This window comes from Phyllobates terribilis, unplaced genomic scaffold (assembly GCF_046119375.1).
Source record: "Phyllobates terribilis strain yellow unplaced genomic scaffold, ASM4611937v1 Scaffold_4__5_contigs__length_816908805, whole genome shotgun sequence".
NCBI lineage: Eukaryota > Metazoa > Chordata > Amphibia > Anura > Dendrobatidae > Phyllobates > Phyllobates terribilis.
Window position 1 is genome coordinate 362,291,789 of NW_027362764.1, and position 19,262 is coordinate 362,311,050.

The 19,262-nt window shown below is 43.4% G+C and overlaps 1 protein-coding gene across 7 annotated transcripts in view; it reads left to right on the forward strand.

Annotated features, from left to right (window-relative positions):
- Positions 1-19,262, forward strand: part of LOC141265403 (collagen alpha-2(VI) chain-like) — a 704,763-nt gene that overhangs the window by 243,564 nt on the left and 441,937 nt on the right. For 5 of the 7 annotated variants that reach the window (XM_073678446.1, XM_073678444.1, XM_073678445.1 and 2 more), the window contains exon 6: positions 16,462-16,515. The exons of the other annotated variants lie outside the window; for them this stretch is intronic. In XM_073678446.1, the coding sequence (XP_073534547.1) occupies positions 16,462-16,515 (54 nt within the window). The remainder of the gene's footprint in view (positions 1-16,461; positions 16,516-19,262) is intronic. 7 annotated transcript variants of the gene reach the window in all.

The following is a 19,262-nucleotide window of genomic DNA, read 5'->3' on the forward strand; positions in this document are numbered from 1 at the left end:
GCTGCGTGAGAGCGGACGTGCCTTAACATCTCCGCCTGTACCTCACTCACGGTCCAGCAGTTTGTCTGGTTCACCTTACTTCGCCCTCTCTCAGCACTGCATCCAGCCCTCGGTCCCATAGTTGGGGTCACGTAAAAGATTGTTTCATCCTACACATGAGAAAGTTAAGAACTCCGCCATCTCCAATCTGTTGGCCACGATTGAAGGAGCTGCTCCACAAATCTTGGAATCCCCAAGGCTTGCAGAACAAACCTCTGTATTTCCCACTTCCTCCACTGCTTCTGCCTCCTCCACCTCCTCTAGGGCCTCCACCTGCGCACTCAACCTCTGTCTTAACGAGACATGCGTTCCAACAGAGCGAATCCACACCACCTCTGTACTGTGCAGCCCGGGCTCACCGCAATCAAGCAGTGTTAAAATTAATATGTCTTGGAGATCGCAGTCATACAGCTTAAGAGTTGTGGACAGCTCTCCAGGCTGAGTTTGAGCAATGGCTGTCTCTGCTGAACCTGGAACCAGGGAATGCCGTGTGCGATAACTGTGCAAACCTGTTAGTGGCCCTACGCGAGGCAACCTCACACACGTGCCTTGCATGGCTCACATCCTCAACCTGGTGGTACAGCGATGGTGGTACAGCGATTTCTCTTCCACTATCCCGGCCTGGATGAGTTGCTTGTGACAGCACGGAAGCTGCGTGCTCACTTCGGCTGTTCGCACCCCTCATGTCATCAACTTGCATCGATACAGAGGTCTTTGTCAATGCCAGTTAACAGGTTGATATGCGATGTGCTGACATGGTGGAATTCCATGCTGCACATATTGCAGCGACTGTGGCAGCAGCAATGAGCCCTAACGCAGTATGTCATGTCGTATAGCCTGGGCCAATGCAGTCCGGACGTGGGGCATATCACATTTACAGGGTGGGCACAGATTAAGAACCTCTGCAGTTTTGAAATGGCTACTAAAATGGTTTGCACTGACAATGCAGTCATCAGCATTACTATTCCGGTCTTCAACATGCTGTAGCAGACTTTTAAAAGTGTGCGGCACGAGGTGGTGGTCCCAGAATTAGAGGAGGATGCCAAAGGGATAAGATAGTTTCAAAGTTCCAGACTGTTGTCACACAGAAAATTTAGGGGGGTTGGTGATACCAGACAAACTGTTAGTGAAAGTGCAAGAGCCGAGGAACAAATGGAGGAGGAAGAGGTGATAGGCGAGCAACAGTCAGAAGATGAAGAGGATAAACATCCCCTCTCTGATCATTGTGGTTGGCTGGAGGGGACGGAGTAAACAAGCATCAGTGTTACCTAGCCAACAATACAGCCTGGCTTTTGACCTCCTGGAAGAGCCCAACATAGTTATGATTCAAAATAATGATGACTACTGGGTTGGCACTCTGTTAGATCCACGTTATAAGAGTCCATTTTGCCAGATGCTTCCCGCCCTGGAAAGGGACCCGCTAATGCTGGAGTATCGAAACAAGCTTTTAAGCAACCTTAATAGATCTTTTCCCCAAGATAGCAGTGAGGCATACAGTGTGCATCGCAGCTGTAGACTTTCAACCTCCAGCACATCAATTCCTCAACGCCAAAATATTGGCCGCAGCAGCGTAAGTGGCAGAAGCAATTTCTGTGAGTTCTTTCACACATTTTTTACAACAGCTCAAGTACAAGTCTGACACATGGTGAACGACTGGAAAGGATGGTGCAGGAGTATCCAGAGCTCAATATGAATAACATCAGGGAGGATTTAGACCCTTTTACATTTTGGTCTTCAAAAATGGATGAATGGCCTGCGCTCACCTGTCACGCTTTGGAGGTTTTATCATGCCCGGCAGCCAGCATTCTCTCAGAATGTGTCTTCAGCTCTGCTGGTGGTGCCCTGGCAGATAAGTGCAGCCGGCTGTCCCCTGAAAGTGTAGACCACCTAACTTTCATCAAGATGAACAAGTCATGGATCTCCAAGGACTTTTGCACCCCAATAGCAGACTGTACAGACTTGGCGATGTTGTAGTTTTTAGTGTGCTGCATTTATCTCATGGAATTGCAGTCTGTGATAGGTCTCCTGTGCCTGCTCTTGCTGATGCTGCAGGTGTTAACACAAATTTTTAGAAATATGAACACTCCTGACTGTGTCTCCATCTGCTGGGTTGGCTGTTGTGGAAGAGGATTTGGTCTCTATTATACTACTTTTACTCTAGTGAAACTGATGCCACTTCGCTGGTGTCTGCCACTAATTTTTGGAAATGTGGAGAATTCTGATTGTGTCTTAGTCTCCATCTGCTGGGTTGGCTGTAGTGGAAGAGGTTTGGTTCTCCATTATACTACTTCTACTGTACTGAAATTGATGCCACTTCGGTGGTGTTAGGCTTTAATTTAGGGAAACGTGAACTCTCCTGGTTAGGTTTCCATCTCCTGGGTTGGCTGTTGTGGAAGAGGTGTCGGTCCCCATTTTACTACTTCTACTCTAGTGAAATTGATGCTACTTCGGTGATGTCTGCCACTAATTTTTGGAAATGTGGAGGCTCCTAATTGGGTCTCCATTAGTGATGAGTGAGCGTGCTCGCCACTGCTCGGTACTCGCCCAAGCATCTCACTGTTCGACATGCTCAGCACTCCTCGAGTATTTCTGGGATGCTCGGACGGGAGCTTAGGTCCCTGCCCTGCATGTTTGGCACTCTTTAGACAACCAATGAATATGCAGGGATTGCCTGCCGTAGCCATGTAGGTTGTTGCATTACAGTGATTAGCTGGCGGCATAGCGTCATCGGGACTATATAAGCCCCGTTGACCCTATGCTCTTCACAGTCTACCCCGGAAACAGACAGAGTAGGGAGAGTAGCTGCTGAGTGAGGGATATAATTGGCTGTTTAATAGCTAGGTATAGGTATTCCACAGCAATATATATATCCATCTGAACTAACAGTCCTTCTGAGGCGTAACCAGCTGCATATATTACTGTTGATAGCAGGAGTTAGGCAAACAGAGTTCGTGGACATTGTATACAGCAGAATAGGGTCCATTGCACGTTCAGGCTGCTGCTGTTACAGATTTGCATAGCCTTAGTTATCAGTGCTAATGTTTTTTTTTTTTGCTCTTAATCCTGATTATTTTACAGTACACCATTTTACTGCTCCATTTGCTTGTTAGCAGAATAAAACCAGATTTTTATTTTAGTCACATTGCTGTATTGTGGAAGCAGAGAAACTTTTCCATCATCAGATGTGACCCCATATTACTGCGGTAATAATAAAGACATTTCGTGGAGCTTGCCAAATATTAAAGTATCCATTTAAAGTCTGCCATTTGGGTGTTGTTCATCCTATTCACACTTGGTCTCTGACCAATACCACATCTATAAGGCCACTTCCTAAAACCGTGGTCATCAGACGTGATCCCATATTACTGCTGTAATAATCCTGAAATAGTTGGGAGCGTGTCAAATATTATTCACCATTTAAAGTCTGGCAGTTGTGTATTCAAACCTATTCACAGTTGGTTGCTGACATATCATATCTGTGAACAATGTTGTCAGATTATTTCTCCACTTTTACGGACTGTGGTAAAACGGCTTGCTTGGCTTGACACAGAACACTGTCTCTCTAAGTTTCTGGGCTGGTTTATTAAAACGTCATGAACCAACCTAGAGTTCATAAAGTAACTACAGCCCATTTGGCATAACAGCAAAAACAAATACAAAGATGCAGCACAGGCAGTATATTGGCCGGGTTCCGGCCACTCAGGGTTAACCACACACGGTTCAGAACACTACATGCAAGCTCCTCTCAGGAGCAAGTCTCTCTAGATACTGCCCCCAACACCTGAGTCAAAAGGCTAGTTATAACCAGACCACACCCTGAGGTGGAGATATGGAGACCAACCTCTCGCCCGCTCTATGATTGTTCTCATAAAACACGTCCTTTTAAACATTGCTGATTAACCCTCTTTGCATCTACCATGCAGGAGGAAACTTCCATGTTTCACATCACTGAAACTAATAGCCTCAGTGACACATCTCCCCTTCAGTATTCTGCCAGTGACTGTCACAGGACTGACAATAAAACATACAAAAACGAAGCTAAATTGGATTTTCCTGGAAGAAATGTTAAGAAACATTCTTTGCAGGGTCGGGACTTGTATAGAAGACCAAATAAATTAGAAAAAATGCTATAAAAACACAGCAGGATCTTTAATATAAAAACCAGACTCGCCAATGTAACCTCTTAATCCTTGCAAGCTTTGACACAATATTTGCCTGGATTGCCAGATTATGCGGCAGAGGGGACTTTGCTGGTGCTATGGTGCAGTCTGCACTGATTAGAGGCGCCTCCTTTGCCCCTGACGTGGTGGCATTTGATAGGCTGGGGCTAATACAAAAGGTGCCTTCTGCTGCTCTGAAGCCACGCCCCCTGACAAAGGCCTGGACGCCGAAACACATGTAGGGACCTGGCGTCGGCACAGCAGGAGGGGATGGCTACTGGTAATCACATATGATTTGCTCTAAACTTGGCCTTTTTGATATTACTTGGGGGAATTTGGAAAATAGTGCTTGATTTGCACATTTAATAGCATCTTTATATTCCTATTCCCCATATTTAACTGCATATGAGCCTATTGATCAATTGTGAAATTTATGTATATCCCATTTCTCTAGTTACTCCCTTGTTCTAGGATTCTGTGTTTGCAATTCTTTTGTAAGAAATAAACTTAATATATTTACCTTATTGGCTTTTTGTTTTTGGTACTATTTCATATGTATAGCCATGGTTCAATTAGTACTAGATTGCCCATAGTATATATCCATTATTAACTTGGAGCATATTTGATTGGCATAAAATTGGATTTACAATGTTCACAAGGTAGACAGCAATGGTGGTCGCTCCCCTAGAGACAGCACGTCAGGGTTTGGTATGAGCAACCAGTACCAGAGGTCAAGCCATCAGGAATTTTATTTGGTAGACTCGCTGCTGTGGGGTTGGGAGCATCATCAATGTTCACAAGGTAGACAGCAGCAGTGGTCGCTCCACTAGACAACGAGCAAACTCCTTCATGATGGTAGAGGCCACCATCTCCTTAGCTTGCTGCCTGGTACTTTTCTGTGGGAATGATCTCCAAGCAGCCAGGAATATCTAGCGAATGGCACATCATGGTTTGGTATGAGCACCCAGTACCAGAGGTAAAGCCATCCACAATTTCCATATCTCAGGAATTTTATTTGGTAGACTGGCTGCTGTGGGGTTTCTACTTACTTGGGAGTGTCGGTAGTCATAACAGGTAGTGTTTCCATTTAAAGGTCCATTCTGGTTTATTGAGGTGTCATAAACCAGATATATGCAAAGGAAAACAAACAGTTTTCAGTTCAGGCAAGCAAAGTAAACAGTTCTTTAAGTAAAGTCTCTTGAGAACCAGTCCTAGTCACACCGGCTGGAAAGCATCCAGTACATCGGCTCAGTTTGCAGATACCACACAGGAGGACCTCTTCCTCTTCACACAGAGACTATGTGTCAACAACGGACTCCATTTTACCTTGTTAACAACAGCCAGAGGTGAAGTATGTGGGTAGCCAGACCCGCCCATCTCTCTGGCTATCTGTAAAACCATCTAGATGCACCAAACAATCCTCTTTGTGCTTACATGCAGTAGAGCAACATTTCAGAATTACATCACAGATGACAGCCATCTCTGTGATACATGGCATACTATTATATAGCAGAGTTTTTCAGCAATTTTTTTGTGCTGAAAAAGCCCCCCTCGGCTTATACTCGGGTATATACCTGAGTATACAGAGATTCCATTGGTGGATAGCGGGTGGGGGGTTGCGGCGGCGGAGGAGCGGGGCACACGCGGTAGCCACTGCTGCAGCTACCACATGTGCCCGCTGCCAAAGGGAATATTCATTCTCTTTAGTAGCGGGCACGGAGGAGCGCTGAGCCGCGGCTCCTGCTGACTGTGCCGCTACTTAAGTGAATGCATATTTGCTCATTTCGGCCCACACGGTCCCGGCGTGGAGAGGAGGGAATATGCCAGCACCAGCAGCTCACATCAGTGTCTGAGAGCATGCGCTGCACCTCAGATACTGACCAGAGCTGCTGCAGACAGGACACAGTGCTGGAGCAGAGGTGAGGAAGGAAGGTGACTATAAGGGTTTATTTTTTTAAGTGTGCTGTAATGGGGCCATACATACCAGGATTGGGGATGAGGAGGCCATGCATACCAAGATTGGGGGATGAGGAGCCCATACATACCAGGATTGGGGGATGAGGAGCCCATACATACCAGGATTGGGGGATGAGGAGCCCATACATACCAGGATTGGGGGATGAGGGGGCCATGCATACCAGGATTAGGGAATGAGGAGGCCATGCATACCAGGATTGGGGGATGAGGAGGCCATGCATACCAGGGATTGGGGGATGAGGAGGCCATGCATACCAGGGATTGGGGGATGAGGAGGCCATGCATACCAGGGATTGGGGGATGAGGAGGCCATGCATACCAGGGATTGGGGGATGAGGAGGCCATGCATACCAGGGATTGGGGGATGAGGAGACCATACATACCAGGATTTTTGGATGAGGGGGCCATGCATACCAGGATTGTGGGATGAGGAGACCATACATACCAGGATTTTGGGATGAGGGGGCCATGCATACCAGGATTGTGAAAATTAACCAGTAGCTGCTGCATTTCCCACCCTAGGCTTATGCTCGAGTCAATATGTTTTCCCAGTTTTTGTGGTAAAATTAGGTACCTCGGCTTATACTCAAGCATATACGTTACTATAGTCCTAATTGTAATATTTCTACTCTGTTGAATGCCACTTTGGTGATGTCAGCCTTTAATTTTTGGAAATCTGGAGACTCCTGGTTGGGTCTCCTTCATGTGTGTTGCCTGTAGCAGTAGCCCTCCCAGACCGGCAGGCCTCCACTTACTTTCAGTCAACTACCAGTGTTACTATCCTTAAAATTTTTGTACCTATACTAATCTATGAAGCTGATTTTTCTGCCGAGAGTGGCTGAGCATAAAAGCAGGCTGAGTTGTTGCATGTGGAATCAGGGCTCCGAGCACAGCAGACCTACACCAATCCCTCACCCACCTTATCTTAATTTGAAGTTCCATTCAAAGCTGTAAACGCTGGCCCAGACCCTGACACATCATGCATAGTCCATGGCTGATTGCCGCTGTGCCATTATAAAATTTGTACTGTGGGTCAATTGAGGCTACTTTCCTGGCGTCTGTCCCTAATTTGATGTGTTTTGGCAGCTTTTGGACCCATTTGAAGGCATTGTGTATGCATTTGGTTTTGCCCCCAATTGAATCCAATGGCGTTCTGCTATGTTCGGCGAATATTCGATGAATAAAATGGCGAATATTGCAAATTCGATGATCTTAATCCGAACTGAACATTGAAATATTCGCTCATTTCTAGCAAGGACCACTGTGGGGTTCATTATGCTGTGTATAGGAGAAGCAGTGAGGGTATCATACTGTGTATAGACGAGCTGTGGGTCCATCATATTGTCTATAGTGGAGCTGTGGGGCATTATAATGTGTATAGCACAGCTGTTAGCCCATCATACTTTGTATAGGGGGGCTGTTAAATGGGGACTTAAGAAGCATTATTGGGCACTCAGTATTGTGACCGTCAAAGGTGCACAAGGGGGCATTATTACTTTCTATGGGTAAAACTTGGACACTTTTCTAGAGCACTCACACAGGGCATTAACCCTTTTCTGATGTGAGCCGTAATAATATGTCCCTGTGTCCTGGGCTTTAATGACCAGATACATATTATTACGTCTCACGGTGCAGGCGCGATCACCGCCGGGTGTCAATTGAATCTGACAGCTGACACCCGGCACTCAGTCGTCTAATCACTTATACCACGAGGAATGGCGTAAAAAAATTAAACCAGTTCTTTACCTGCTGTTGATTTTTTCATTCTGTCTCTCAAAGATGGCAGTACGGCTCCTGTGTAGCAACTGAAGGGTTAATAATCTTCTTGAATATGGCTTTGAACACCTTGAGGGTGTTGTTTTTAGAATGGTGTCAATTTTGGGTATTTTCGGTCTCAAAGTGATTTCAAATGTTATCCCTAAAAAAATGTTTTTGTTAATTGTTGGAAAAAAATGAGAAATTGCTGGTCAACTTATAACTCTTAACTTCCTGACAAAATAAAATTATGTTTCAAAAATTGTGCTGATGTAAAGTAGACATGTGGGAAATGTTAATTATTAACTATTTCGTGTGACATAACTCTGATTTAAGGGCAAAGAAACGAAAAAAGTTTGAACATTTTCTAAATTTTTTACATATTTTCGATTTTTTCAGAAATAAACAAGTCTTATTGAAAAAACGTTACCACTATATGTCACGAAAGACATTCTCAGAATCCGTGGGATACGTGTAAGCGTTCCAGTGTTGTTACCACATAAAGTGACACTGGTCAGAATTGTAAAATTTGGCCTGGTCATGAAAGTGAAAACAGGCTTGTGGGATAAAGGGGTTAAAGGGAGTAGAACTAGGAGAGTCACTTGTAGAGAAGGATTTGGGTGTACTCTTAGATCACAGACTAAATAATAGAAGGTAATGTCAATCAGAAACTTCTAAAACCAGCAGGATATTGTCGAGTATTAAAAGATGCATGGGCTCATGGGACAAGAACGTAATGCAACCACTTTACAAAGCATTGGTACTTCTTCAGTTAGACATGGAGTTCAGTTCTGTACAGAATTCACCTAAAAGATGCCCCAGAGCTAGAAAAAGTACAAAAAAGCAGCACAAAACTGATGAGGAGCATGGAGGATCTTAGTTGTGAGTTAAGATTAAAATAATTACATTTATTTAGTCTTGAGAAGAGATGTCTAAATAGGGACATGATTAAATTCTACAAGTACATAACTGGCCCATACAAATAATATGGTCAAATGTTGTTTCATGTAAAACCCGTTCAAAAGATATGGGGGCATTCCCTCTGGTTGGAGAAAAAAAAAGGTTCCACTCTTCAGAGGAGACAAGCCCTCTTTACCATGAGAACCTCAGGAGCTGATCCTAGCCTCACCCTGAACCTCCTTAATGGTTGAGATTGTTCTTTTGTCTTATTCCATTATGGCTATGCTAATTGAATTGTAATATTGGTGAGGATTACATTTGGGTAACCCTTTTTTCCGTTGTCTGAGGTGGGTCATTTGCCATGTGGACCACCTGAATCTGGACTGACCACTGTCAGTATGTCATTTCTGGTATTAGATCCCACCACTTCAATCACTACTGTGTCTAATGTGTCCCTATCTGTGTGAATTGACCCCATGTGTGTCAATCACATTATGTTTGTCAATTTTAGAATTGCAGATCATTTACATGTGATTAGAATTGAATGAGATTACAGGTTATGTTTTATTGCACTCACATACAGTTGAAACCAGAAGTTTACATACACATTTTTCTCAATATCTGACATGAAATCAGAATAAACATTTCCCGTTTTAGGTCAATTAGGATTACCATAATTTTTAATATTTGCCAAATGAAAGAATAATGAGAAAGTGCTTTAAGGCATTTTTATTACTTATTTATAAAAAAAAAAACAACTGTATTTATTTACAAGATTGAAAATATTCAAGTGTACTGTAGTCATGTTACATTTTCAGGAATATGTCTATTAAAGGTATTCTGTCAGCACAGAATGACTGTTCAAACCAAGTACAGGCGCACTTTGCTTCATGGCGGAGGTAATCATTTAAACATACCTTCCCACCTGCTTGTTTTCCCTTAATCTCCACCACCTCTTCGATTGACAGCTCTGGCTTCATAGGGCCAGCGAAGGGTGGTTATAGAAATCAAGCAGGTGGGAAGGTGTATTTAAATGAATGGCTCCGCCATGATCCACCTAGAGCCTGTACTTGGTTTGATCTGTCATTCTGTGCTGACAGAGTCCCTTTAAAGTTTATAAATATTAAGTATCAGATATTATAAAACATAAAATTAAGGCTTAATTTGTTAACAGCTTCATATTTGCAAATATTTACATTTTCAGTGGGTTTAAACAAGACCTAAATCCTTTCTGCTCAACCTTTTTATACTTACAAATTCTATGAGCCATGGAAATACCCTTCTCAACATTGAAATTGCAACACGATATGCAACACAATTTTTCCAAGAAGGAAACGTCATGAAATTATGAAAATCCCAGGATCGATAGACATGTTGGTGATATGCACATGATGAAAAAATGGAAACAAAAATTATAAAACATCTCAATTTATGCAGAATCAAGTATGAGTTCTACCTACAGAAATAAATGCACTAACACAACTTAGTATGCTAGCAATGAGGTTATTAATTGTTGTCTGAGGAATGTTTGCCACGTTGAATGCACAAATCATCAAGATTCACTGTTGGCAGAGCCAACAGCAAGTGTTGACTGTGGACATCACAGATGTGCTCAATGGGAGACAAATCTGGAGAAGCTGCAGGCCATGGTAGCATGTTTGGATAATGCAGGCTGTGCAGGCTATGGCGGCATGTTTGGATAATGCAGGTTGCTCACAGTAATACAGCCAACACGCAGCCAGGTGCTGTTGAAAAAAGGTTCCTGGCACACTTTTTTTTTTTTTTTTAAGAAATGGCATACCACTGTTTCCATGACTAAAGCAATGCAACGATGAGCTGTTGGTGGACCTAAAATGAAGACTTCAGGGGGGATTGACTTTCGCACATTATACCAAACTATCTCACACCACCCTGGAGTTGGGTCAGATTTAAGTCCTCTTTATGACGTTACCTACTCCATCTCCAGATTAATCTCTACTTATCATTGTGTCCAAGACTAAAGTGAGACTTATCGCTAAAGACCTCCATTTCAGCCTCCATAATGGTCTTACTCTGCACCATGATAGCCTTTGAGATCGGTGGATTAAGGTCAGTGGAATAGCTGTAGCTGCATATCTGGCATGTAGCCAAATGTCATGCAAATGCCTTCAGGTAGTGTGAGGTGGCATAATGGATATTAGCCTTTAGGCTTCATTCCAGGTGCACAAACATCTCAACACGACATTGATTTGGTTGTGGAACCAGTGGTAATTTCTCCATAGTATCCCAGTAGTCATTTTTTAACACTACAATGCCAGGTCACATATTGAACCTATTACAGTGAGCAACTTGCTTGGTCTAAATTTGCTACTGTGGCCTGCAGGGTCTCCGGACTGGTCTTCCATCGAGCACATCTGGGACATCATTGGTCAGCAACTGCAAAGAGAGCTTCTAGCAGTAAATCTTGATGATTTGCTCAAGTAAATTTAGCATGAACATTCCTCACTTATAACCTCACTGATAGCATGCCAAGGTGTGTAAGAGTGTGCATTTCTCTATGTAGGACTTGCTCATACTCAATGAATAAATCAAGATCTTTTGAAAATTTTGTTTTCATTTTTTCATTATTTACATATCATATTTATTGATAGCATGATTTTCATAATTTCAAGATTTTTTTCTTTTTTTCTTCATGGTTTTACAATTTTAATGATAAAGAGTGTAGTATAGTTAATTTTACAGTATGCCTCATACCCAGCGCCATTTAACAGAATTGTACAATTTTGAAGGTTTATTATCCATATACTTTAATGGTTACCCACTATGCATCAGACTTTTACTTTTAAATTCATTTAACATGAATATCATAGATTCACTGTAATAATCAAACATGAACAGGGCTAAGTTCTAAAGCTGACATTTTCTTTTGTGGAAAATATATTTTAGATGAGCTAATAACATACATTACCTGGTTTATTCCCAGCTGTTTATGAAGCTCTTGATTAGTGATGAGCGAGCGTGCTCGCCACTGCTTGGTACTCGCCCCGAGGCACTTGGCGAGTACTTCCGGGATGGTCAGGCGGGAGCTCGGGGCCCCGCCCCGCATGTTTTGGCGCTCTTTAGGCAGCCAAATAACATGCAGGAACTGCCTGCCACTCACTGTAATGCCATAGCCATGTTGGTTGTGGCATTACAGTGATTGACTGGCCGCATAACATCATTGGGTGTGTATAAGACCTAGTGACCCTATGCTCTTCACAGTCTACCCGGAAACAGGCAGAGTAGGGAGAGGTGCTGCTGAGTGAGGGATGGAATTGGCGATTTATTAGTTAGGTATAGGTATTCTACAGCAAGATATATATCCATGTGAACTAACAAGTCCTAAGGACTAATCCAAATGCATATATTACTGGTATATAGCAGAATAGGGTCCATTGCACATTGTCTGCTGCTGCTGTTACAGCTATCCATAGCCCTAGATATTAGGGCTAATTTTTTTTTGCTCTTAATCCTGATTTGCTTAGAGAGCAATACAGTACACCATTTTACTGCTCCATTTGCTTGTTAGCAGAATACAGCCAGATTTTTTTTTTATTTGCATTGCTGTATTGTGGAAGCAGAAACTTTTCTATCATCAAACGTAATCCCATATTACTACTGTAATAATCGTGACATTTTTTGGAGCGGGCCAGATATTACATTCCATTTAACGTCTGCCACTTGGGTGTTGTTCATCCTATTCATACTTGGTCGCTGACCAATACAACATCTATATGGCCACTTCCTAAAACCGTGGTCATCAGACGTGATCCCATATTACAGCCATAATAATCGTGACATTTTTTGGAGCGAGACAAATATTACACTTCATTTAAAATGGGCAGGAGGCGTGGCAAGGGACGGGGGACAGAGGCCAAGGCCGTGGGCAAGATGAAACTGTGCCTGCTGAGGGAGCACAACAAACTCTCACATCATGTCGAACTGCCTTCCTGTCCCAATTAATAGGGGTCAGCAGAACACTACTCTTGAAGCAAGAGCAGTGTGAAAAGTTTGTTGGTTGGATAGTAGATAATGCTTCCAGTCAGTTTGCCACCATCACCACCCTGTCTTCCAGACGATCATGTCTCAGTAGCCGTGAGTCTGGACCACATATTCCTCACCATGATCCTCCTTCCTCCTACCATACCAAGTGCCCGGAGACAACTCATCCAACACTTGGACACTCCCAAGAGATGTTCACTTTTCCATTTATAGATTTGGACCTTTCGCCCGGCCCGCTTCAAGTGGGGCAAGAGGACATCGTACGTACCGATGTCAAAAAATTTGAGCAGCCACGGTCACACAAAGCCGATGGTGGGAAACTGTCGCAAGAGGTGGATGATGATGATGCGACACAATTGCCACCAAATCAGGAGGAGGCCCAGGGTCAGGGTGCTTACGGGGAAGACTAGGTGGTGGGCGATGAAGTCTCTGACACAACCTGGCAAGGTGACATGCATAGCAAGGACAGCAACACAGAGGGGGAGGGAGGCGTAGCATCACAACAGGCAGGAACAAGCAATGGGGTGGCCACAGACACAAGGTGGGCAACTGCTCCCCGGAACACCAACACGAGGGAAGTTGCCAGTCCAACTGTTAGGTCTTCCAGAGTCTGGTTCTTTTTTAAAGACTGTCCAAATAACCCCAAAAAGTCCATTTGCAACCTCTGCCATGCCAGCATCAGTAGCAAAACTACCAGCCTGACCATCACCAGCATGCTCAGGCACATGACCGCAAAGCACCAGACTAGTTGGGCCTAATGCCAGGGTCCAGAAACAGTGTCTGCGGGTGACACCACTGCCTGCTCTGCAGTTGTGCATGCATGCCAATCTACTGTCCATGGTGCAGGCGAAGATGCCTCACACCCTGCACCTGTCATTCCACACTTGCAAACATCACCATCAGCATCCACATTCTTGTCCCAGAGCAGAGTTCAGTTGTCTCTACCCTAGTCCTTTGAACGCAAGTGCAAATATGCAGCCAACACCCCACAGGCCACAACGCTAAACTCATTTCTCAAATTCTTGCACTTGACATGTTGCCTTTTAGGCTCGTGGAGACGGAATCTTTTCACAATCTAATGGCGGTGGCCATCCCTCGGTACTCTGTCCCCAGTCATCACTATTTCTCCCGGTGTGCCGTCCCCACATTACACAAGCACATGTCCCAGAACAATACCCATGCCATCAACAACCAGTTACTGGGAAGGTCCACCTAACCACGGACATAAGTGCTTGTGGCCAGGGACGGTACATCTCCCTGATGGAACACTGGGTTAATATAGTTGAAGCCAGGACCCAGTTGGACCTTGGGATGGAACACATCAGATGCCGAGGATTGTGAGGCTTGGGTCAAATCAGGGTGCTCCCAGATTCTACAGCTCCTGCACCTCCTCCTTTATCCTCAGTCTCCATCTCCAAAATGACCAAATCAGTCGGAAGCTGGAAGCAGTGCAGCACTACCTCAGCCAAGCGGCAACAGGCAGTGCAGAAGCCAATATGCTTAGGTGACAAACCGCACACTGCTGCAGAGTTGCTGACAGCTGTAAAAGAGCAGGCAGATCTGTAGCTGTCACCGCTGAACCTACAGCCAGGCATGGTCATGTGTGACAATGGCCAGAACCTGGTGGCGGCTCAGAAGCTAGGCGAGCTCACACACGTACCATGCCTGGCCCATGTGCTCAACCTCGTGCTTAAGCAGTTTCTCAAAACCTATCCAGATCTGCCTGAGCTGCTTGTCAAAGTACGTCGAATGTGTCCCTATTTTCGAAAGTCACCTACAGCTTCCGCCGCCCTCACCGTTCTTCAGCAGTGCTTGCAGCTTCCAGTTCACCAACTGGTGTGCGAGGTCACCACGTGTTGGAACTCAACCTTGCATATGTTGGGAAGCACTAGTGAGCAGCAGTGGGCAGTTGTTGAGTACTAGCTTCAACACGCCCGTCGTTATTCACGTCAGCCTCCGCACATAAGAGCTGATTAGTGGGCATGGATGTCAGACATCTGTGCCATCCTCCAAATATTTCAGGACTCCACCAAGATGGTGAGCGGCGATGATGCCATAATTAGCATCGCTATCTTGCTTCTCCTTCTACTGAAATGCTCGCTGCTCACAATTAAAGAGGAGGCATTGCAGATGAAGCACGATGAGATGGAGCAAGGAACCATACAGGGTGATGCCATGCAGCCCAGCGTCATCTCATCCCAAAGTGGATTGGTTAATGAGGAGGAGGAAAAGGAGCTGGTTTCCTGCGCTACAGACAGTACTTCCCACACAACTGTTATACCATCCGTTCAGCATGGATGGCCTGAGGATAGGGAGAATGAGGAGGAAGAGGATGAGGAGGTGAGCATGGATAGTCGTCCTCTTGGTCAGGACAGGGAAGACTTGGCTGTTGGCAGTCTGGCACACATGGCTAACTTTATGTTCCTCTGCCTTTCCCATGACTCTCGCATTGTACACATTTTGGCTGATGTAATTACTGATTGGTCACACTTCTACACCCACGCTTCAAGGGGAACTTTCTATCGCTCATTCCCGTGCTGGAGAGGTCTAGTAAAATGTTGCAATACCAGAAGGCCCCTGTTGAGGAATAAAAAAAATTCCCATCTGAAAATGCTGGCGGCAGAGGTCACAATTTTTTTTAATGAGGACCTCCTCTACGTCTCTTCAAATGGGTATTGGAGTGCGTCCAATTTTTGGGCAGCCCTTGCAGTCACTACATGTGAATTACCACTATAGGAGGCCCATTCCTTAATAATGGGAACAATTTTTTTGGCAGCCATTGCAGTCAGTGCATACACAACAGTATAGGAGACCCGCTCCTAATAATGGGAACAACAAATCATAGACGGCTGATGGTGTTCTAACAATAGTGAGGGATGCCTGCCCTTTAACAATAGTAAGGGCTGCCTGATGGCCCTGTAAAAATAGGTTTTGTGACTTTCAGAGTCCCTCCTTCATAAATGAAACAGGATGTGTCTAATCATGTCTCACACACCACATGGCCAGATAAGGTAGTAAAATGACATTTACCAGTGAAGGCATTTTCCACTGTTGAAAGCAATACAAAAGTGCAAAAACGCATCAAAAACGCTACACGTGAACATAGCCTAAGATGTGGAGGAGCATTTTTTTATATATTTTTTTGCCATATATACAAGTCCTTACCCTGGAAAGAATGCTCTTTAACGTTTTTTCCAGGAAGATCCATTTTGACTTCATTTTTGTATGTTTTATTGTGAGTCCATAAAATTGACGCAATACTCTGACAAAACAGCACACACAGCTTCCCTATGCTGTTCCCATGTCATTTCGGCACTGTTCCCATTGATTTGAGCAATTTTTAGGCCACCTGCAGACCTCCGGGGGATGGGGGGCCGCCAGAAAAATGCTTGAGTTTCCCATTGACTTACATTAGGCTTGTTGCTTGGGTCGAGCACCCGAGCATTACGATTTGCATGACCCAAGCAACAAGCACCCGAGAATTTTAGTGCTCGCTCATTACTACTCTTGATCTTTTTCCTTATGAAGAACTCAATGATGGCATCACAAGTCATTATGTCATACATGAAGAGTCAATAAATCTATAGAGATTGCATTTATTTTAACTTAGGGTGCGAAAGGAATCATTGGACAATCTGGCAACCCAGGACTACCAGGATCACAGGTACTGTAAAAATCAATATTATAGCTTTAAAATTATTGTTTTTCTATTCTCAGTTTTGAACAGATACTTCATATCCTCTCATGGAGCATTTACAGTAGTGTCCTTATCATCAAAGGCAGGGTTACAATGACTGATAAAACAAATATAGGCTTTGGATACACAGCTGATTACAAATCATAATAGGTAATGACACAGTTGACCCTACTCTGCCTACTTCACAATGACCTTTGCACATGCTCATAAAATGCTTCAATACAAAAAAAATAGAGTGAGTTTGTTATTTGTGGCTAGTGTGCATGTGGATTTCCTGAAACAGGAAGTTAAAGACTAAAAAAAAAAAAAATCGCCTTATGGCCAGTAAGAAAATTACAAGATTTTTCATTTTTATTTTTTAGTACACATTGTGGTATGAAAAAAAATCTAAAAATTAAAAAATACTGTCATGGCACAACTAAAGGGCTCGATCTGGTGACCTCGGTCTGTGTGGTCGGTGACCCTCTCTGTTGGACCACAGCCTGTGTTGTGTCTGTCCAACTGCTGATAATGCACTGGTCTTTGCTTTACTTTGCTGTGTTGATTCTATGAAGGTGTTTTCACTTCATTTGGTTTTATCCTATAACATCTTGGGAGGGACAATTGGTATTCACCAGGTACATGCAGTCATTGCTGGCTATATTCCAAGCTAGATGGATGTTTGGAATCCCTGCTCCACAGTCAAGGATTATCTTGCTGAGGTTTTCTGTATTGCTTCTCCTGTGGTTTGTTTGCGTGTTCTCCTTCACAGCACTCTTCCCATTTTGTTACATTTAGTGTCTGGGGGGTTTCACGTATACCGAAGGTCTTTTTGGATTCCTTTATTTTTCTTCCGTCAATCATGTATGACTGTGTGTCTCACCCTCTGTCTGTGTGCACTACGTTCTACTGTTTTTGTGGGTACTCTCTGTGTAGAGTTGAGGATGCACGTAAGGACATTCAGGATCAGCGGACGTTGATTAGGGGCACCAATGCGTGCCAACCTCCATGTTCAGGTATAGACAAGTCAGGGTCAAGTTAGGGATTTGCGTAGTTTGTATAGGAACTTGTGGTGTGCAGGTTTAATATCTCCCCTGGTTTGTTCCTCCCTGTACGAGTGTTAGGGGTCAGTAATAAATATATAAACATTTAACACAAAAAAATGATTTAAACAATTGGTGATTTTCTGATGACACATTACCTTTAACTAGCATTAAAAAGGTGTTCCCATCTGAAATATTTACAATATAATGCTAGGATAAAAATTTCAAATAGATATGGATGCCATAAATGACACAAATTGGAACAAATCTTTAAGTTAAGCATTTTTATCAAGAGAATAGAAGATTATGAAAAATGTAACAGCTTATGTACATTTGCAAAAATTATGTGATCTGAAATTTATTCCCAACAAATCTAATTATCCCCTATCATTTGGTGTCAAGATTGCAACCAGGGGGGTGGTCACTTAACCCACCACGTTGTAATCTTTGGAGCAAACAGTTCTCTCCTGCCCCCTATCGTCCAGACAATTACACAATCGGCCGACGATTAACGGAGGAGGCAGCAGGCTGTTTCCACTAGTAGGCTGGATGTTGGGAAACTAGCAGTGAGCGTATGGTATATACACCTCCAATTCCAACGCATGGAATATACTTATACACTTCTGATATGGTCACTACAAACTCCACGATAACCGAAGAAAGATTATTAGCTGTCACCACCAGTCATGTTTTATACAGGCTGACTGGAGGCCTGGTAGTTAGAGTATGGCTTTGGGTTGCGGGTTACAGAACAAAAGGAACAGAACTATTAAATTTTATATTTAATCCAAAATGAGGCAGTGTTTATTAAAAAAAAAAAAATATATATATATATATATATATATATATACACAAAAGATATTACGAAGGGGACAAAACAATACAGCACTTACAGTTACATGACATAAAAAGGAATAACGGAAGAAACTTACTATGCTACTCACATAGATAAGTCAACTTAGCCAAAGGAGAGCACTTCGATTGGAGACCTTCAGCTTACTAGATTCATGCATACATGATGATGTGTTTCTCTCTGCATGAACAAAGATCATAATTCAGCTTGACCTGTATCAGCACCTGAGTTACACCCACACACTCCAGTTGATGACCTCATGTGGGCCAGGTTGTGGGTTGTCCTCAGCCCTTCAGGATTTTATGGAATTCCCAAATTATGCGATAACTACTCTCCGGATGATTGCAGAAGTTTGAGATCTCCGCCATATTTTTTATTGGGATTTTACAGTTACCCAGAGATCAAACATGACGTGGCTGCTGTCAGTGATTTGTCCATTATTATTTTAAGGCTTATAGGCAGGGTTAACAGTTATGAAAAAAAACGCATCTGCTTCCCCTATTAGCCCTGAAGCCGAAAAGGTATGTCTCATTACAATCGGATTTATATAAACTTCAATATTCAAAATTTTCTTTTGGAAACATCAAGTCTGCTAATCATGTGTTTATGAAAGTAATGTGAATCCTGGATGGACAATAGCTATCTCTAACAGCTGTTAGGGTGTTAGATATTTGCTTCATTCCTTTCAAAATCTAAGAGGCTTTTCTGCCTATTCTATACATCTCAGTCTTCCACAAAAGATATCCCCATCAGTACTGTAGGGGTCCTTACTTTAAAAAGGGACTGCCTGCATGTTAATTAAGATGGTTTGCTATCCATTTATAACTAACTTCCTACTT